General features: G+C 55.9%; 1 protein-coding gene and 1 long non-coding RNA gene across 13 annotated transcripts; one reads left to right on the top strand and one right to left on the bottom strand.

The window, feature by feature from the left end:
- The first annotated feature begins 418 nt into the window (after positions 1-418).
- Positions 419-14,439, top strand: TSKS (testis specific serine kinase substrate). 9 transcript variants are annotated; one of them, XM_019425629.2, is made up of 11 exons: positions 419-747; positions 1,106-1,331; positions 9,198-9,293; positions 9,498-9,581; positions 9,892-9,960; positions 10,503-10,789; positions 11,286-11,480; positions 11,914-12,087; positions 12,787-12,922; positions 13,958-14,157; positions 14,259-14,439. In XM_019425629.2, exons 1-11 carry the CDS (start codon positions 578-580, stop codon positions 14,413-14,415), a joined length of 1,794 nt encoding a protein of 597 aa, XP_019281174.1. In that variant the 5' UTR covers positions 419-577; the 3' UTR covers positions 14,416-14,439. The 9 variants fall into 9 exon arrangements, with proteins under 9 accessions (XP_019281174.1, XP_019281172.1, XP_019281173.1 ...); XM_019425627.2 differs by having other exon boundaries at positions 9,850-9,960; XM_019425628.2 differs by having other exon boundaries at positions 420-747; positions 9,877-9,960.
- Positions 7,891-11,377, bottom strand: LOC109253042 (uncharacterized). 4 transcript variants are annotated; one of them, XR_008423295.1, is made up of 5 exons: positions 11,272-11,377; positions 10,404-10,529; positions 9,174-9,244; positions 8,351-8,499; positions 7,891-8,019 (listed from the first exon to the last, which is right to left on the bottom strand). It is a non-coding gene; the product is annotated as an uncharacterized LOC109253042 (long non-coding RNA). The 4 variants fall into 4 exon arrangements; XR_008423294.1 differs by lacking the exon at positions 11,272-11,377 and having other exon boundaries at positions 8,351-8,810; positions 10,404-10,593; XR_008423293.1 differs by lacking the exons at positions 10,404-10,529; positions 11,272-11,377 and adding an exon at positions 9,873-10,055 and having other exon boundaries at positions 8,351-8,810.
- Positions 14,440-14,703: the final 264 nt, after the last annotated feature.

The following is a 14,703-nucleotide window of genomic DNA, read 5'->3' as shown; positions in this document are numbered from 1 at the left end:
AGACCCGTTCCTACGCTCCACCTCTACCCCCAGCGTCCCCCAACCATATTCTTGTTTCTTTGTTCCCTGCCTGCCCCGCGCAGCACCCCCCCCCCCCCAGGATCTTGGATCCCCCAGCAGCGGGACACAAGCAGAGGGACCCAGACCCCAGAGTACCCCACGAATCCAGGGTATTGCGTGAAGAATCAAGCATGCATGGGGGGGTGGGGGGGGAGGGTGGCGGGCAGGGGCCGGATGAACCCACAGTCTCAGGGGAAGGGAAGCTGAACCTCTCCCGAGGACCAGTGGGCCCATCCATTGTAAGTTCTGGACTAGAATGGAGAAATCCATCGTGGTTCTAATGGAAGGAACATATCTGGTAGAACCAGAAGTGTTCAGGGAGACCCCCTGGGGGAACACACTGGCCAGTGCCTTCTCCTACCCCTATGCACCCCCCCCCCCTTACTGGGGCCCAGTGGTTGGGTCCTTTATGAGGCAGGCCTGGGAGGACAGGGACTTTGAGGGTCAGCGGTCAGAGTAGGTGGAGAGTCTCAGAGGAAGGAGTCCCCGGGGGCAGGGCCCCCCCCTCCCCCACGCCATGGCGAGCGTGGTGGTCAAGACAATCTGGCAATCCAAAGAGATCCATGAGGCCGGGGACCCCCCAGCGGGGGTCGAGAGCCACTCCCAGCTGGTCCCCGAGGCTCCTGGGGGGGTGAGCACCCCGGCCAAGGGGATCACGAAGAAAAAGAAGGCCGTGTCGTTCCACGGGTGGGTTTGTCGCACCCTGTCGGGGACGGTCCTAGCGCCCGGCACTGCCTCCCAACAGAGCACGAGTGCCACCGTGGGTGCTGGAGGAAGGGGAGGGGGAGACGAGGAGGGGGCAACCGAGGGCCAGGCCAGACGGTGGTGGCAGCAGAGGGAGGTAGAGAGGAAGAGGGTCGTGGGGATGGAGCGAGGGAGGGTGGAAGGAGGGAGGAGAAAGCAGGCAGCAGAGAGGGAGGAGGACGAAGGAAGTGGACGATAAGGTTGCAGTCAGAGAGGGCAGGCGGCGTGGAGACAGGGAGGCAGGAGGCACCGGACCCACTGGGGCTGTATCTCGAGCCCCCTGCCCGTTTCTCCTGCACAGGGTGGAGCCTCGGATGTCCCACAAGCCAATGCACTGGTGCCTGAACCTCAAGAGGTCCTCCGCCTGCACCAATGTGTCACTGCTCAACCTGGCCGCGATGGAGCCCACTGACTCCTCAGGGACAGACTCAACCACAGAGGACAGTGGCCCTCTTGCACTGCCGGTGCCCCCTGCCTCCCCCACCCTACCCTGGGCTTCGGATGACCCAGACATCTCGGAAATACTGGTGAGGGGCCCTGGCTGGGGAAGGCTAGGGTCTTCGCCCTGGTGGTAGACAAATACTGAGGAGGGGGGGCGGGGGGCTCTTCTTGACTTGGAGGAAGAAAGTGCTGGTCATCCTCCAGGCCCAGAGGAACCGCCTCCTCCTCCCCTAACCACGAAGCCAGCCCTGAATCAGTCCCCATCCTGGGTGAATGATGCCTGTTGCCTAGGGAATTGGTCTCCTTAGTTCGTTCACTCGCTTCCAAACGTTCTGGGTGAGGCTGGAGTCCCAGGTAGGAGTTAGGCCAGGTTTCTGAACTCGGGGACCCCCCGGTCTGGTGGTGCTGGCAGAGACAGACTGCGGTGATAACTCTCAAACCAGGCTGGGAATATCAGAGAATGCTTCCTGGAGGAGGCGGCTGTTGCAAGCGGGCTTTGATGGTTGAGTAGGAGTTCTCGGAGGGGATCACCTAAATCTGGGGCAAAACCGAGAGGTGAGCGAGATCTAGGGGGGATTTAGAGAATTCCTGACTAGAGCATAGAGTGCTACAGTTTGATCTTTTCTTTTTCTTTTTAAAAGTGTTTATTCATTTACTTATTAAATGCTTATTTATTTCTTTTGAGAGAGAGAGAGGAGGAGGAGGGCAGAGAAAGGGAGGGAGAGAATCCCAAGCAGGCTCTGCATCGTCAGCATGGAGACTGATGCGGGGCTTGAACTCACGGACCACGAGATCATGACCTGAGCCAAAGTCAGGAGTCGGACCCTCAATCAACGGAGCCCACCGAGTCGCTCCTACAGTTTGATCCTTTAACATCCCTGCCACCCTCCACCCCGGCCAGGCTTCCTCCGGGCCAGGCCCTGAACTGGGCTTGATACGGACTCTGAGAATTACACGAATGACAACCACGGTCATAATGTTGCTCACAAGACTCACTAGCATTTCCTAAGCGCCTTCTATGTTCTGAGAGCCTCAGTTTCCTCATCTGTAAAACTGGAAATGCAGGGGTTTGCTCTTTCAACACATAGGTCTTGAACGCCTATGATGCGCCAGGCGCTGGTGTAGGAGCAGCAAAGGGACAGCCAGACAGCGTTCTGGATGCAGCCACGCCCGCTTCATGAGGTGGTCATGACAAAGAGGTGGAGCCCGTTCTGTAAAACGTTCAGCACGGCTGCGGGCTCAGAATCAGTGTTGCTTGTTGTTATTTATCCCCATTTCACAGAGGAAGATATTGAGGCCTCAGAAAGGGTAAATAGGCCACGCCGCTTATAAGTAGTGGAGACGGTCTCAGGAGTTGGTGGGGGAGGGGGGGCGCGCCCTGCATCGATGGGGACAGTCGAGGTCACTGTGGGAACCCTGAAGAGGGTGGCCTTGGCCCAGTCGGCCATGGTCAGGGGAGGCTTTCCAGAAAAGGCAACACAGAAGCTGGATCTTGAAGATAAGGAAGGTGTTCCCCAGGCAGAAGACAGAGAATGGTGTTCTAGCTGACTGGAACAGCAGGTGCAAAAGGACAGGGAGAGGGGGTTAGGTCTCTGGGGCTGGAGTGTGGGGGGTGAGAGGGACGAGGCTGGAGTGGAGAGGGCAGAGGCCACGCAGGCTGAGAACTGTGGGCGTGCTCCTGAGGGCAATGGGGAGCCATTGAAGGTTCCTGGGTAGGGGAGAGGAGCAGCTCAGGAGTTCTGAATCCATTCCCATGTACTGAGCACCTACTATGTGCCAGGCACTGTGTCACATCCCCGTGGTGGGGAATCTCGTTTTCTTCTCTTAGAAGTTCTGTCAGGGAACTGGTATAATTACCGGTTTAAAGATGAGGGGCGCCCGGGGGGCTCAGTCGGTTGAGCGTCCGACTTTGGCTCAGGTCACGATCTTGCGGTTCGCGGGTTCGAGCCCCGCGTCGGGCTCTGTGCTGACGGCTCGGAGCCTGGAGCCTGCTTCGGATTCTGTGTCCCTCTCTCGCTGTGCCCCTCCCTCGCTCATGCTCTGTCTCTCTTTCTCTCAAGAATAAAGAAAACATTAAACAAAATTAAAAAAAAAAAAATTCTTTTAAAGATGGAAACACAAGTAACTGAGGAACAGAGAGGTGGAATGACCTGAGCAAAGTAGGAGAGCCTGTAAGAGACAGGGCCAGGATTAGGTGGTGTGAATGCAAAGGTCCCTTCTTTCCCTGGATGACTCCTCTGCACCTGGTGTGGGGATGTCTGGAAGGCGGAGGCTGGAGGCAGGGAGGCCAGACAGGAGGCTGGGTGAGGGCCCGGGATGGAAGGGTCAGATGGAAAGAAGGGAACAGGGCAGAGAGAGTCCTGGTGGGACGGGTGGCCCCGGAGACATCTCCCCCAGCCAGAGCAGTGTCCTCCCTCTCGGAGCATCTGCAGAGGCCTGCCTCCCACCGGAAGTGTTTCTGAGTCACATCCCATCCCCGGGGGATTGTGACAGCCGGGAAAGAGCCCTGCTGAGAGCAAGGCCCGAAGCAGCCATGGGCTGCGGTGGGGCTGCGCGGATGCATCAGCCTCCCAGGACTTTGAGGTTCCTTCTCTGTGAGATGGAAACAGTAATGACAGCCAACATCCAGGGGCACAGGCGGGAGCGGTAGGGCGGGGACAGCAAGAGCCCATCCTGGCATTCAGCACCTGAGCTACAACAGGAGAGAAAGCTAGAGACAGGCAGAGGGGAGGTGGCGGAAACCCAGAGAGAAGGGGACAGAGACCAGAGTGGGGGGAGGGAAACTTGGTGGGGGGGCACAGAGATCCAGAGGTGGGCGACAGAGGCCACAGAGACTGGGGGACAGATATTTGGGTCAGGGGGAGAGCAGGGACCAGGAGAGAGGGAGACAGAGACCCAGAGAGAGGAAGGAAGAGAACTGGGTGCCTGGGGCCCCCTGCTGAGATGACAAGTCCCAGACCCGACAGAGAACAGCAGGAGAACACGAAGCAGAAGCTTTGGGCTCCTGTCTTAAGCGAGGACACCATTACGAGGCCAGGAAAGGAACAGAGATGGTGGTATTGCTTTCTGAGAAGGTCGGTGAAGCAACGCAAAGATGGACAGGGCAGAATTCCTGGGGGTTACGTGAGGTCTTGGTGCTAAGCCCCTTCCTGGTACTTCCCGCCCTGTTGTCATTATTTTCAACAATGGTGACACTAGTCATTGAGCTTGCCTTACTGACCTTACCACCTTGGCCATCCTTCCCCATTGCCATCTGAGCAAGGTAGCATCATTCCTGTTTTATGGCAAAGGAAGAAAAGCAGGCTCAGAGTGGGGGGGGTTGATGGCCAAGGTGCAGCCTATGGGTGGCCAAGGAGGGATTTGTCCCCATCTCTGGCTCTCCCCTCACCACCAGGCCGTTCGCGTCTCAGCCAAGGGCGACAGGCCCTGTCTTCACCACCCCCAGATCTGCTCTCAGTGAAGCTAAGACTCACCCCCCAGGGACCCAAATGGCCCCTTCTCAAAGAAGTATTGACCACAGGCCAGCCTGCGCCCCTCCCACCGGCCCTGGGAAGGTAGCTATTAACCTCACCTCCATGTGACAGGTGGGGTAAGAGTCCCCTCCCTGAGGTCGTACAACTATTAAGTGGGAGAACGGAGTAGACCCCAGGACCTACTTTCCTTATTTTCCAGAACAGCTACAGGAAACCCAAGACCTTCTGGGTCTTCGGTTTAAAAATAATCACTTTGGGGGCACCTGAGTGGTTCAGTCGGTTAAGCGTCCAACTCTCGATTTCGGCTCAGGTTGTGATATGGCGGCTCGTGAGATTGAGCCCCGCATCAGGCTCTGTGCTGACAGTGCACAGCCAGCTTGGGATTCTCTCTCGTGCTCTCTGTCTGTCCCTCCCCAGCTAGCGCTCTCTCTCTCTCTCAAAATAAATAAAAATTAAAAAAATAATCAGGGGCGCCCGGGTGGCTCACTTGGTTAAGCATCCAACTTCGGGTCAGGTCATGATCTCACAGTTCGTGAGTTCAAGCCCTGCATCGGGCTCTCCGCTGTCAGCATAGAGCCCGCTTTAGATCCTCTGTGCCCCCCCTCCCTCTGCCCCTCCCCTGCTCACTCTCTCTAAAAAATAAACAATTAAAACAATTTGTTTAATGTTTTATTTATTTTTGAGAGACAGAGATAGGGTATGAGTGGGGAGGGGCAGAGAGAGAGAGAGAGGCTCAGAATCCGAAGCAGGCCCCAGGCTCTGAGCTGTCGGCACAGAGCCCGACGCAGGGCTCGAACTCGTGAACCATCACAAAGTCGGATGTTTAACCAACTGAGCCCCCCAGGCACCAAAGTCGGACATTTGACCAATTGAGCCCCCCAGGCGCCCCCCAAAATAAGTAATTTTAAAAAATCACTTTGTGTATTGGTTAGCTACTGCTGTGAAACAAATTATCCCCAAGCTTAGAACAACCAGCCTGGAGTGGCTTAGCTGGGTGGTTCTGGCTCAGGGTTTCTCTTAAGGTTGGAGTCAAAATGTCAGTAGGGGCTGCAGCCATCCGAAGGACTGAGCAGGACTGGAGTTCGCACATCCACATTCATAAGGCTCTTGGCTGGAGGTTCATTTCCTTGTCCCATGGGCCTCCCCACGAGGGGCTGCTTGTGACATGGCAGTGACTCCCCAGAGCAAGCGAGGGCAAGCAGGAAGCCAAGGTTCCTTTTGTGAACTGGTCTCTTAAATCACACGCCATCACTTCTGCCTTATTCTACTAGCGACGAGGGTCACTAAGTCCAGCTGACACTCAGGTGAGGCAGGTAAGTCTCCTCATTTAGAGAAGTGTCAAAGAACTTACGGGCACACAGTAAAGCCTTGGATGGCGAGTAGCTTGTTCTGGGTGTGATCCACAAGACGAGCGAACGTTTCTAATACATGTCATACTTGATAAATGTGCTGTCTTGCAATACGAGTAGTGCGTGCCATCGAATGGCACGCGATCACAACTGAGCCAACGGTTCTTGAAATTCACTTTGATATACGGGCGCTTTGGATTACAAGCAGGTCTCCCTGCGCGAATTATGCTCGCAAACCAAGGTTTTACTGTATTTAAAAAAATTTTTTTTTCTGACATTTATTTATTTTTGAGAGACCGAGCACAAGTGGGGGGAGGGAAAGAGAGAGAAGTGGGGGAGGGGCAGAGAGCCGAAGCGGGCTCCAGGTTCTGAGCTGTCAGCGACACAGCCCAATGCGGGGCTCGAACTCGTGAACTGGGAGATCATGACCTGAGCGGGAAGCTGGACGCTTAACCGACTGAGCCACAATCTCTTTACTTCTTATGGGTCTATGCAGATGTCCTAGTTCTTCATACCCTCCCTCCTCCTCCTCCTCCTCCCTCCTCTTGCTCCTCTGTCTCTGTCTTGTTCATCTTCTTCAGACTTTAAAGTAACCTCTACACCCGTCTACACCCCACGCGGGGCTCAAACTCAAAACCCCGAGATCCAGACTCACACACTCCACTGACCGCACCAGCCAAGTGCCCCTCTGATAACGACTTCTACTCTCCATTCTCCTGAGGTCACTGAGGTCAGAAAGCGTACTTTGTATGATTCGCTTCTTTTGCATTTATTGAGACTTGTTTTCTGACTCAATGCAGGGTCCATCCCGGACCCGAGGTAGAATGTCTCATGGGCACTTGAGAAGAATGTGTATTCTGCTCTTGCCGGGTGGAGGGCTGTCTGTCAGACGTCTGTTAGGTCTGGCTGGTTTATAGTGGTTTTCCGGTCTTCTGTCTCCTTGTTGATTTCTCTCCGGTTGTGCTGTCCGGTACTCAAAGTGTGATACTGAGGCTGAAGTCCCCAACCATTGTTGTTGAATTGTCAATTTCTCGCTTCAATTCTGTCAGGTTTTGTTTCACACAGTTTAAACTCTTTTTAATGTTTTGTTTAGAGGGAGAGAGAGAGAGACAGAGTACAAACGGAGGAGGGGCAGAGAGAGAGAGGGAGACACAGAATCCGAGGCAGACTCCAGGCTCCGAGCTGTCAAGCACAGAACCCGAGGCAGGGCTCAAACTCATGAACCATGAGATCCTGACCTGAGCCCAAGTCAGACGCTTAACCGACTGAGTCACCCAGGCGTTCCTTCTTTCATGCATTTTAAAGCTCTGTTTGGTGCATATATATTTATAATGGTTACACCTTCTCAAGGACTTGACTCTTACAGGTTTGGGCAGTTTTTTTCATTGTTTTTATGGAGGGGTGGAATTTTGGAGATCCATCATTTTGCTTATGTCACCTTAATACAATATTTCTTTTTTCTTTTATTTTTTTATTTTGAGAGAGAGAGAGAGAGAGATCAGGGGAGAGGGGCAGAGGGAGAGAGAGAAAGAGAGAGAATCTTGGACAGGTTCCACGCTGAATGGGGAGCCTGATGAAGGCTCCTGGGGCCACGACCTGAGCCGAAATCACACCCCTGGGGCCATGACCTGAGCCGAAATCAAGAGTCAGACACAACCGACTGAGTCACCCAGGTGCCCCAATACGATATTTCTCATCACACCTCTTCTCCAGAGCAATCATGCAAGGAACGTGGTGTTGTCCTTTTCTTACGATAGAGGAAATTTGTTCTCCCTTTTCTCTTTGCGTACTAGTTCAGCAACTGTGAAGGACACCAAAGTAACTGGCTTAGGCAAGATACTTTATTTCTCTCTCACATAATAATCTCAACAAGCGTAGCAGGCTTGCTCTTCAAATGAAGTGCGTTACAGGCTCCGTGTTCTGGAGGTTCAGCTATAGAGTCGCAAGTGTGGCTGCCAGTAACAAAAAGACACAAAATAGCACAGGCTAAACACGATGGAAGATGTTCTCTCTCACATGTACATCACGGTCAGTGGTTCGAATTTGAGTACAGCGGCTCCACAGTACTGAGGACTCAGCCTTCTCTATCTTGTTGTGTCCTGCAACTGGTGGTCAAGATGTTTGCTCTGGCTTTAGCCACCAACTTTGAACTCCAGCCAGCAAGAAGAGAGAAAGGGGGATGTTTTCCCTCTCTTCCTCTAAGAAAGGCATGACTTAGAAAATGCTTACCTTATTGCTACTCACATCCCATTGGCCGAAACTTTGTGGTGTGGCCACACCTACCTGCAAGGGAGCCTGGGAAATGTAGTCTTTGCCTGGACAGCCGTGTGCCGGGCTAAGTCGTCTAAAAATGTGGAAGAGCAGACAGTGGATCCTGCCACCTGCGTCCCTCTTGGGCCACAGTTTGCTTCGCATGAGTCCTAAAGCATTTTCTGGTGATATAAGGTGGCGATGATCAGAGGCTATGTGGTGTCATGGTTTAAAACAAAGGCTCTGGGTTTAAAATCTGACAAGGCCATCTCACGCGCTGTGTAGCTGGGAATTCAAGGGGGGATTGTATCTCTAAGCCTCATTTTCCTCACTTGCAGATTGGGCCAAAAAGCCTCAAAAGGTGTGGCTTAGAGGACTGAAAAGGAAATGTGTGTGTGTGTGTGTGTGTGTGTGTGTGTGTGTGTGTGTGGCATGGTGCTTAGTGAGCACTTATATCTGGAAAGTGGATGATCTTAAAATTTTTTTCCAGTGCCTGGAGAGAAAAATACAGCATGTGTTTTAATAGTTCATCTTATTTATGTCTGTGGACCCCAAGGGCATTTCTCTCAAGGTTCAATTGAGACCATCCATCTCCCATGGATCTGAGTTCTCCCCTGACCCCCCCCCCCCCCCCCCACTCCCTTCCGGATCCCACTTCTTTTCCTTCCCATTCACCAAGCAGAAAATGAGCCCACCCTCTGGTTTCATGGAACAGGAGTACCAAGAATCAAAGAGGTACAGCCCCAGCCCAAGGTCACACAGCCATTGCAGGGCAAAATTGAGGTGCAAACCCAGCCTCCTCTCTGTTCTAGACCTTTTTCTTGGGGTTGGGGTTCGCTCCCACACACCCACTGACCTGCCTTCTCCCATTCTTCCCCAGAGTGGGGTCAACAGTGGATTGGTCCGTGCCAAAGACTCCATCACCAGCTTGAAGGAAAAGACCACCAGGGTTAACCAGCACGTGCAGACGCTGCAGGTGTGGGGACCCCCCCCCCCAATACCTCCTCTTCCTCCACGGCCAAGTTCCTCTCCTAGAGCTCTCCTCCAACTCAGTGCCCCCACAGCCCTGCTTGGGAAGGTTGAGGCTGGGAAGGGAAAGGGTCCTTCCCAGACCCAGCCTCTCCTCCCCATGGGGTATCCTCGTGGCCCTGGCTAACCTCTCTTCCCTTCCGGGCTCCAGAGTGAGTGTTCTGTGCTGAGCGAGAATCTAGAGAGAAGGCGGCAAGAGGCGGAGGAACTAGAAGGCTACTGCAGTCAACTCAAGGTGAGCCGCAGCCGAGCAAGAGAAGGGTGGGGAGAAGGGAGCGGAAGTAGGAAGAAGGTGGAAACGTGAGGGGGAATGGAGTCACGGACAGGAGATGGGTGGAGAAAACTAGCCCTTGGAGCGGGGGGGTCTACGGAGGAAGCCATCCCTGAAGCCCAGGGAACCAGGCAGACCGGAGGAAGCAGGTGTGTTTCAGAGGAGGGGTGGGAGCCTCTATGGAACTAGCGAGGGTAAGAGTTGGGAGGCGGGAACTGGAATGGGAAGGCAGGGCCCCTGCCCTGGTGTTCTGACCCAGGAGAACTGCCTGAAGGTGACCCAGTCGGTGGAAGACGCTGAAATAAAAACCAACGTCCTGAAGCAGAACTCTGCCCTGCTGGAGGTGAGGGGGGCGGGGGGGTGGGGGTTGAGGAAGACGGTCAGACGCACGAGGTACTTGAAGTAGACTTCAGGTGGGGCTTCCTGCCCAGCCACCCCCGCCCCTTCAACGTTCACGTTCAAGCTCCTCCATGCGTACTCGCGTTCAGGTCTTGGAGAGGGACTCGTGTCCGACTCTGAGCAGGAATGCCTGTCCGGCCCCCATTTCTCACTCATTTCCCAGCACCATGTTGGAAAAGCTTCACTTGTTCTGACAGGAGGGGCTGGAATTTGGCCCCACGGAGAACCGGAGTGGGGGTGGAGGGCTGGAGGGGGACGTGGAGGCAAGCATTCGGAGGTTAAAGCGAGTGGGATTTCAGACGGGCCAGTCCTCCCCGGCAACAGCAATGGAGAGTCCATCTAGACTCGAAACGGGGCTTCCCACTCTTCTCTTCCCCATCCATTTACTTTCCAATCTCGGGGAGTCATTGGGCAGATTGGCGGGTGGAGGTGGTCGTGGGAGGCGAGCGGCCGGACGGGGTCACCCCGCCTTCCTTCCCCGCCCAGGAGAAGCTGCGTTATCTCCAGCAGCAGCTGCAGAACGAGACACCGCGGAGGCAGGAGGCCGAGCTGCAGGAGCTGCAGCAGAAGCTGGAGGCTGGCCTCTCTCGGCAGGGCCTGGGCCCCCCCGCCCAGCCCCCTGGCTCCTCTGGCCCTCCGGGGAGCCCCAACGAACCCCCGCGACCGCGCAGCATGGCCTCAGGCGGTTGGGGAATGGGGCCGCGGGCGGGGGAGGGCCCCGTCGTGAGCGAGCAGGAGTTGCAGAAGGTCTCTGCCGGCCTTGAGGAGCTGAGGCAAGTGGGAAGGGTGCGAGGGTGTGAAACCTCGAGGACCTGACTTGGGGGGCCCGAGGGTGGAGCCTCGAAGATCAGAGCGGGACGAGGGCCTATGCGATGGAGCTCCAGGAGCCCAGGAGGGAGGGTGTTGGGGATGGTGAGCTGGAAAGGCCGGACTTCAAAGAGCTGAGTTTTGAGTATAGGGTTGGCGGAAGGGAGGTCCGCGTCTGGTGAAACTAGGGTGGGCGGGTTTGGGTAGGGGACAGGTCCTCGGCGGGCTCCAACTTCAGGGTCGCAGCGTCTGGAGGAGCTGGCATGGGGCTGGGGGGTGGGGGCAGTACAAGGGAAGGGCCAGGACCCCCGACAAGGGGACAGGGACGTGAGAGGATTGCAAGAAATGGGCAGGACAGGAGAATTTGGGAGCTGGGTGGGTCCAGAGCCAGGGGCAGGGAGGGGGCGTTGGAGACCTGTCCGAACCTCAGCCCTGACCGGTTCCTTACCTCTGCCTCTCCAGGAGGGAGGTGTCCTCGCTGACTGCCCGGTGGCATCAGGAGGAGGGGGCGGTACAGGAGGCCCTGCGGCTGCTCGGGGGCCTGGGCGGCAGGCTCGACGGCTTCCTGGGCCAGTGGGAGCGGGCGCAGCGTGAGCAGGCGCAGACCGCGCGGGGCCTACAGGAGCTGCGGGGCCGGGCGGATGAGCTGTGCACCTTGTAAGAACCCGGGCGAGCGCGCGGCCAGGGAATAGGGGGCGGGGCCTTGAAGGTCAGGGATGGACCCATCAGCTGGGGCCTAGAGGTCGAGCCCCTAGCCTGGCACGTGGAAGCTCTAATTAGAAAGAGGGGGTGGCTTGCTATAGATAATAAGGATTGAGGGGCGGCGCCAATTAGAGAAGCGTTGTGTTCCATGCCTTAAAAGGATAAGGGGAGGAGCCAAGTAGGAACAGGGAAAGCCAATTGGAGAACAGGGAGGGGCATTTCGGAACTTAAGACACAAAGCAAAGGCCAATCAGAGCGCAGAGGGGCGGGGCAGGGCCGGAGTATCGCAGACTAGATGCAAACGGAGGGGCTGCGCTAATGGGTGAAGTGCGAAGGGGACTTAACCGTTGGAGAGGCTACCTCGCAGCACTGGTTTCCCTCACCTCAGGGTGGAGCGATCTGCAGTGTCTGTGGCTTCCCTGAGGAGCGAACTGGAGGGGCTGGGCCCAATGAAACCTATTCTGGAGGAGCTGGGGCGGCAATTTCGGAGCTCTCGAAGAGGGTCTGACCTCTCCATGACCCTGGATCGGCCGCCCCAAGGCTCCTGTGCCCGCTGTGCCAGGTAAGGGGATGGGGCCTGGCGGGGCCTGGTGCATTCTGGGTCACGTTGAGGACAGACCATTGAAGGAGATGGGGCACTGGCCAAGACTCTGGCAGGGGGTGGAGTGGATAGGGAGGAGTTCACGGTGGGAGAGTATCCCCATGCGTTTTAGGACAGGCTAGTCCTTGTGCGTGATGGGAGCCAGATTTCTCCCCTTCCCACAAGATGAAGTCAGTGTCTCGTGGAACACAAGATATGATACATTTTGAGCATCCTGGATTTCCAGTGCATTGTGAGGAGGTTGGGATGTGGTACTTGGTGGGAGGCCAGGTTTCTCTGCGTCGTGAGAAAGGTTGAGACCTTGATGCATTGGAGAACGGAGGGACACCAGGGTTGGTCCGCAATAGGAAGTGGGGGACTCCCAATTCGGGTTCAAGTTTAACTAGTGTATGATGGGAAATGTGGGTTTTTTTCATGAACTAAGGGCCGTCTGCTACCCTTTGTGAGTGGGCACCCCCCAGGGCACTGTGGGAATTACCCACACTGTGGAAATCAAAAGATACCTGATGCACTGTAGGTTGGCCCCAGTGCACGGTGGGAAGGGTGCGGGGGTGCATAGCGGAAGCGCCATCTGAGTGGGGGCCGGGCAGGTGGCTACGGGGCATCCGGGAACGGAGTTGGTGTTAGGCTTCTTACACCCGGTGACTGCCCCTCCCTCAGCCAGGGGCAGCAGCTGTCCACAGAGTCCCTGCAGCAGCTACTGGAGCGAGCACTGACCCCCCTCGTGGACGAGGTGAAGCAGAGGGGCCTGGCTCCCGCCTGCCCCAGCTGCCAGAGGCTACACAAGAAGATTCTGGTACCAGGGACCACAGGCCATCATGCCCCACTTTTCGGTCAGGGGGGCGGGAGGGGAGCCCCGGACACAAGGATCCTGTTGATGTGTGGCAGGATGGGAAGCACTAAACACCATTCGTGGCAGGTGTTGGGGGAACACGTAGATCTGACGCATCGGGGTGGGGAGCAGAGGCAAGCAGTCTGGTGGGTGGTAAGTCACAGGTCAGTCATTATGGGACCCGGGCTGATGGACTTGGGCCCGAGGCAGTGGATGACACATTGGATCTGATGCACAGGGGGACACAGGAGACAGACGCTCGTCTACGGCTTCAGGGAATACAAGCCTGATTTTCTGTAGACCTTAAGAGACGCAATATGGGATCATTGAGGTCAGACAGGGGACCCAGTGAATACAAGTCACAGGAGGCTAGTGCATTATGGGAAATGGAACTACAGCTCGTCACGCGGTCTCGCACCACCGGCCCCAGCCTATTAGCTGATGGAACTTGAGGCCTGTGTACATCCTGAAACATACATGCCTAATGTATTATGGGGTACTGGCCTAATGTATGATGGGACACAAGTTGCAGTGGGTGAGACGACACTGATGTGGCAGGACTATAGGACTAATACATGAGAGGACACGGGGCCTGGGACGTTGTGGAATGTAGGGAACCAGAGGACTGAGGATTATTATTTTAACTGAGATGCTGGTCTAATAGAGATGCGGGGTCTTACGAATTAGGGGATGTAGTTCACCAATGATGGGATCCTGGGACCTGGACACATATCAAATGCACGATGGTTCATGGGCATTAGGCGACAACATGTTAGATGCTGGTTGCGTGCTTGCTGGGACCCAGAAGGGCAGTACGTTAGGGGACAGACAGTGGGACAGCCACAGGTTCAGCACATGATGGGATATGGAAAGCCCACTGTGGGATGCCGGGGTCAGTCTCAGGTCCGAGGCATGATGGGAAACCCTGGGGGAGGAACGTGGACCCCACGGGCCCCATGACCCTTGCCCGCCGCGATCCAGCTCCCCCTCCACCCCCAGCCCAGTCTGGCAAGCCCAGCCGCGCCTACACTCCTCTCCCCAGGAGCTGGAGCGCCAGGCCTTGGCCAAACACGTCAGGGCAGAGGCCCTAAGCTCCACCCTTCGGCTGGCCCAAGACGAAGCCTTGCGGGCCAAGAACCTGCTGCTGACCGACAAGATGAAGCCGGAGTGAGGAAGGAGGCTGAGGGCGTGGGAGGAGGGTGAGGTCTTGGGGAAAGGGCCTGAGTCACCCTCTTCTTCCACTCTAGCCCCCTGGCATCTGGCCTCATCAGCACCAGCCCCCCACTCTCTGTTATTACAGGGAGAAGGTGGCCACTCTGGACTATGTACACCTGAAGATGTGCTCCCTCCACGATCAACTCAGCAACCTGCCACTTGAGGGGTCCACAGGGACGACGGGGGGAGGAAGCGGTGGGGGAGCTCCCCCAAAACGTGGGGGCCCAGCCCCTGAACAATAAATGGCCTCTCACGCTGGCATGAAATCTCTCTCCTTTTTGGCACCACAGGAGGGCTGGTAAATCCCACACACACCGCGCACGAGCCTCTCCCCGTGACTCGATCCTCAGCCAATGGGGTTTCCAGAGAGTTGATGATGATGGCACAGTTCTTTGGAAAGGAAATGGGGGGTAGAAATAAGGACCTGTGGTACAGTGTGGGACCGTCGATCCAAACCTTTTTAGAGTGGTTTTTAAAAAATTATATGATACATGTATATAACATACAAGATCAAGAGTCACATGCTGTAC

This window comes from Panthera pardus, unplaced genomic scaffold, assembly GCF_024362965.1.
Source record: "Panthera pardus isolate Hobbes unplaced genomic scaffold, ASM2436296v1 HiC_scaffold_18, whole genome shotgun sequence".
In the NCBI taxonomy this organism is placed as follows: domain Eukaryota; kingdom Metazoa; phylum Chordata; class Mammalia; order Carnivora; family Felidae; genus Panthera; species Panthera pardus.
This window is presented reverse-complemented; position numbering and strand designations above follow the sequence as displayed.

Coding starts and splice junctions, on each gene's coding strand:
- TSKS (XM_019425627.2), top strand. CDS start 578: ATGGCGAGCGTGGTGGTCAAGACAATCTGGCAATCCAAAGAGATCCAT. Junction 9,294..9,497: donor AGCACGTGCAGACGCTGCAG/GTGTGGGGACCC, acceptor TCCGGGCTCCAG/AGTGAGTGTTCTGTGCTGAG. Junction 10,790..11,285: donor GCCGGCCTTGAGGAGCTGAG/GCAAGTGGGAAG, acceptor CTGCCTCTCCAG/GAGGGAGGTGTCCTCGCTGA.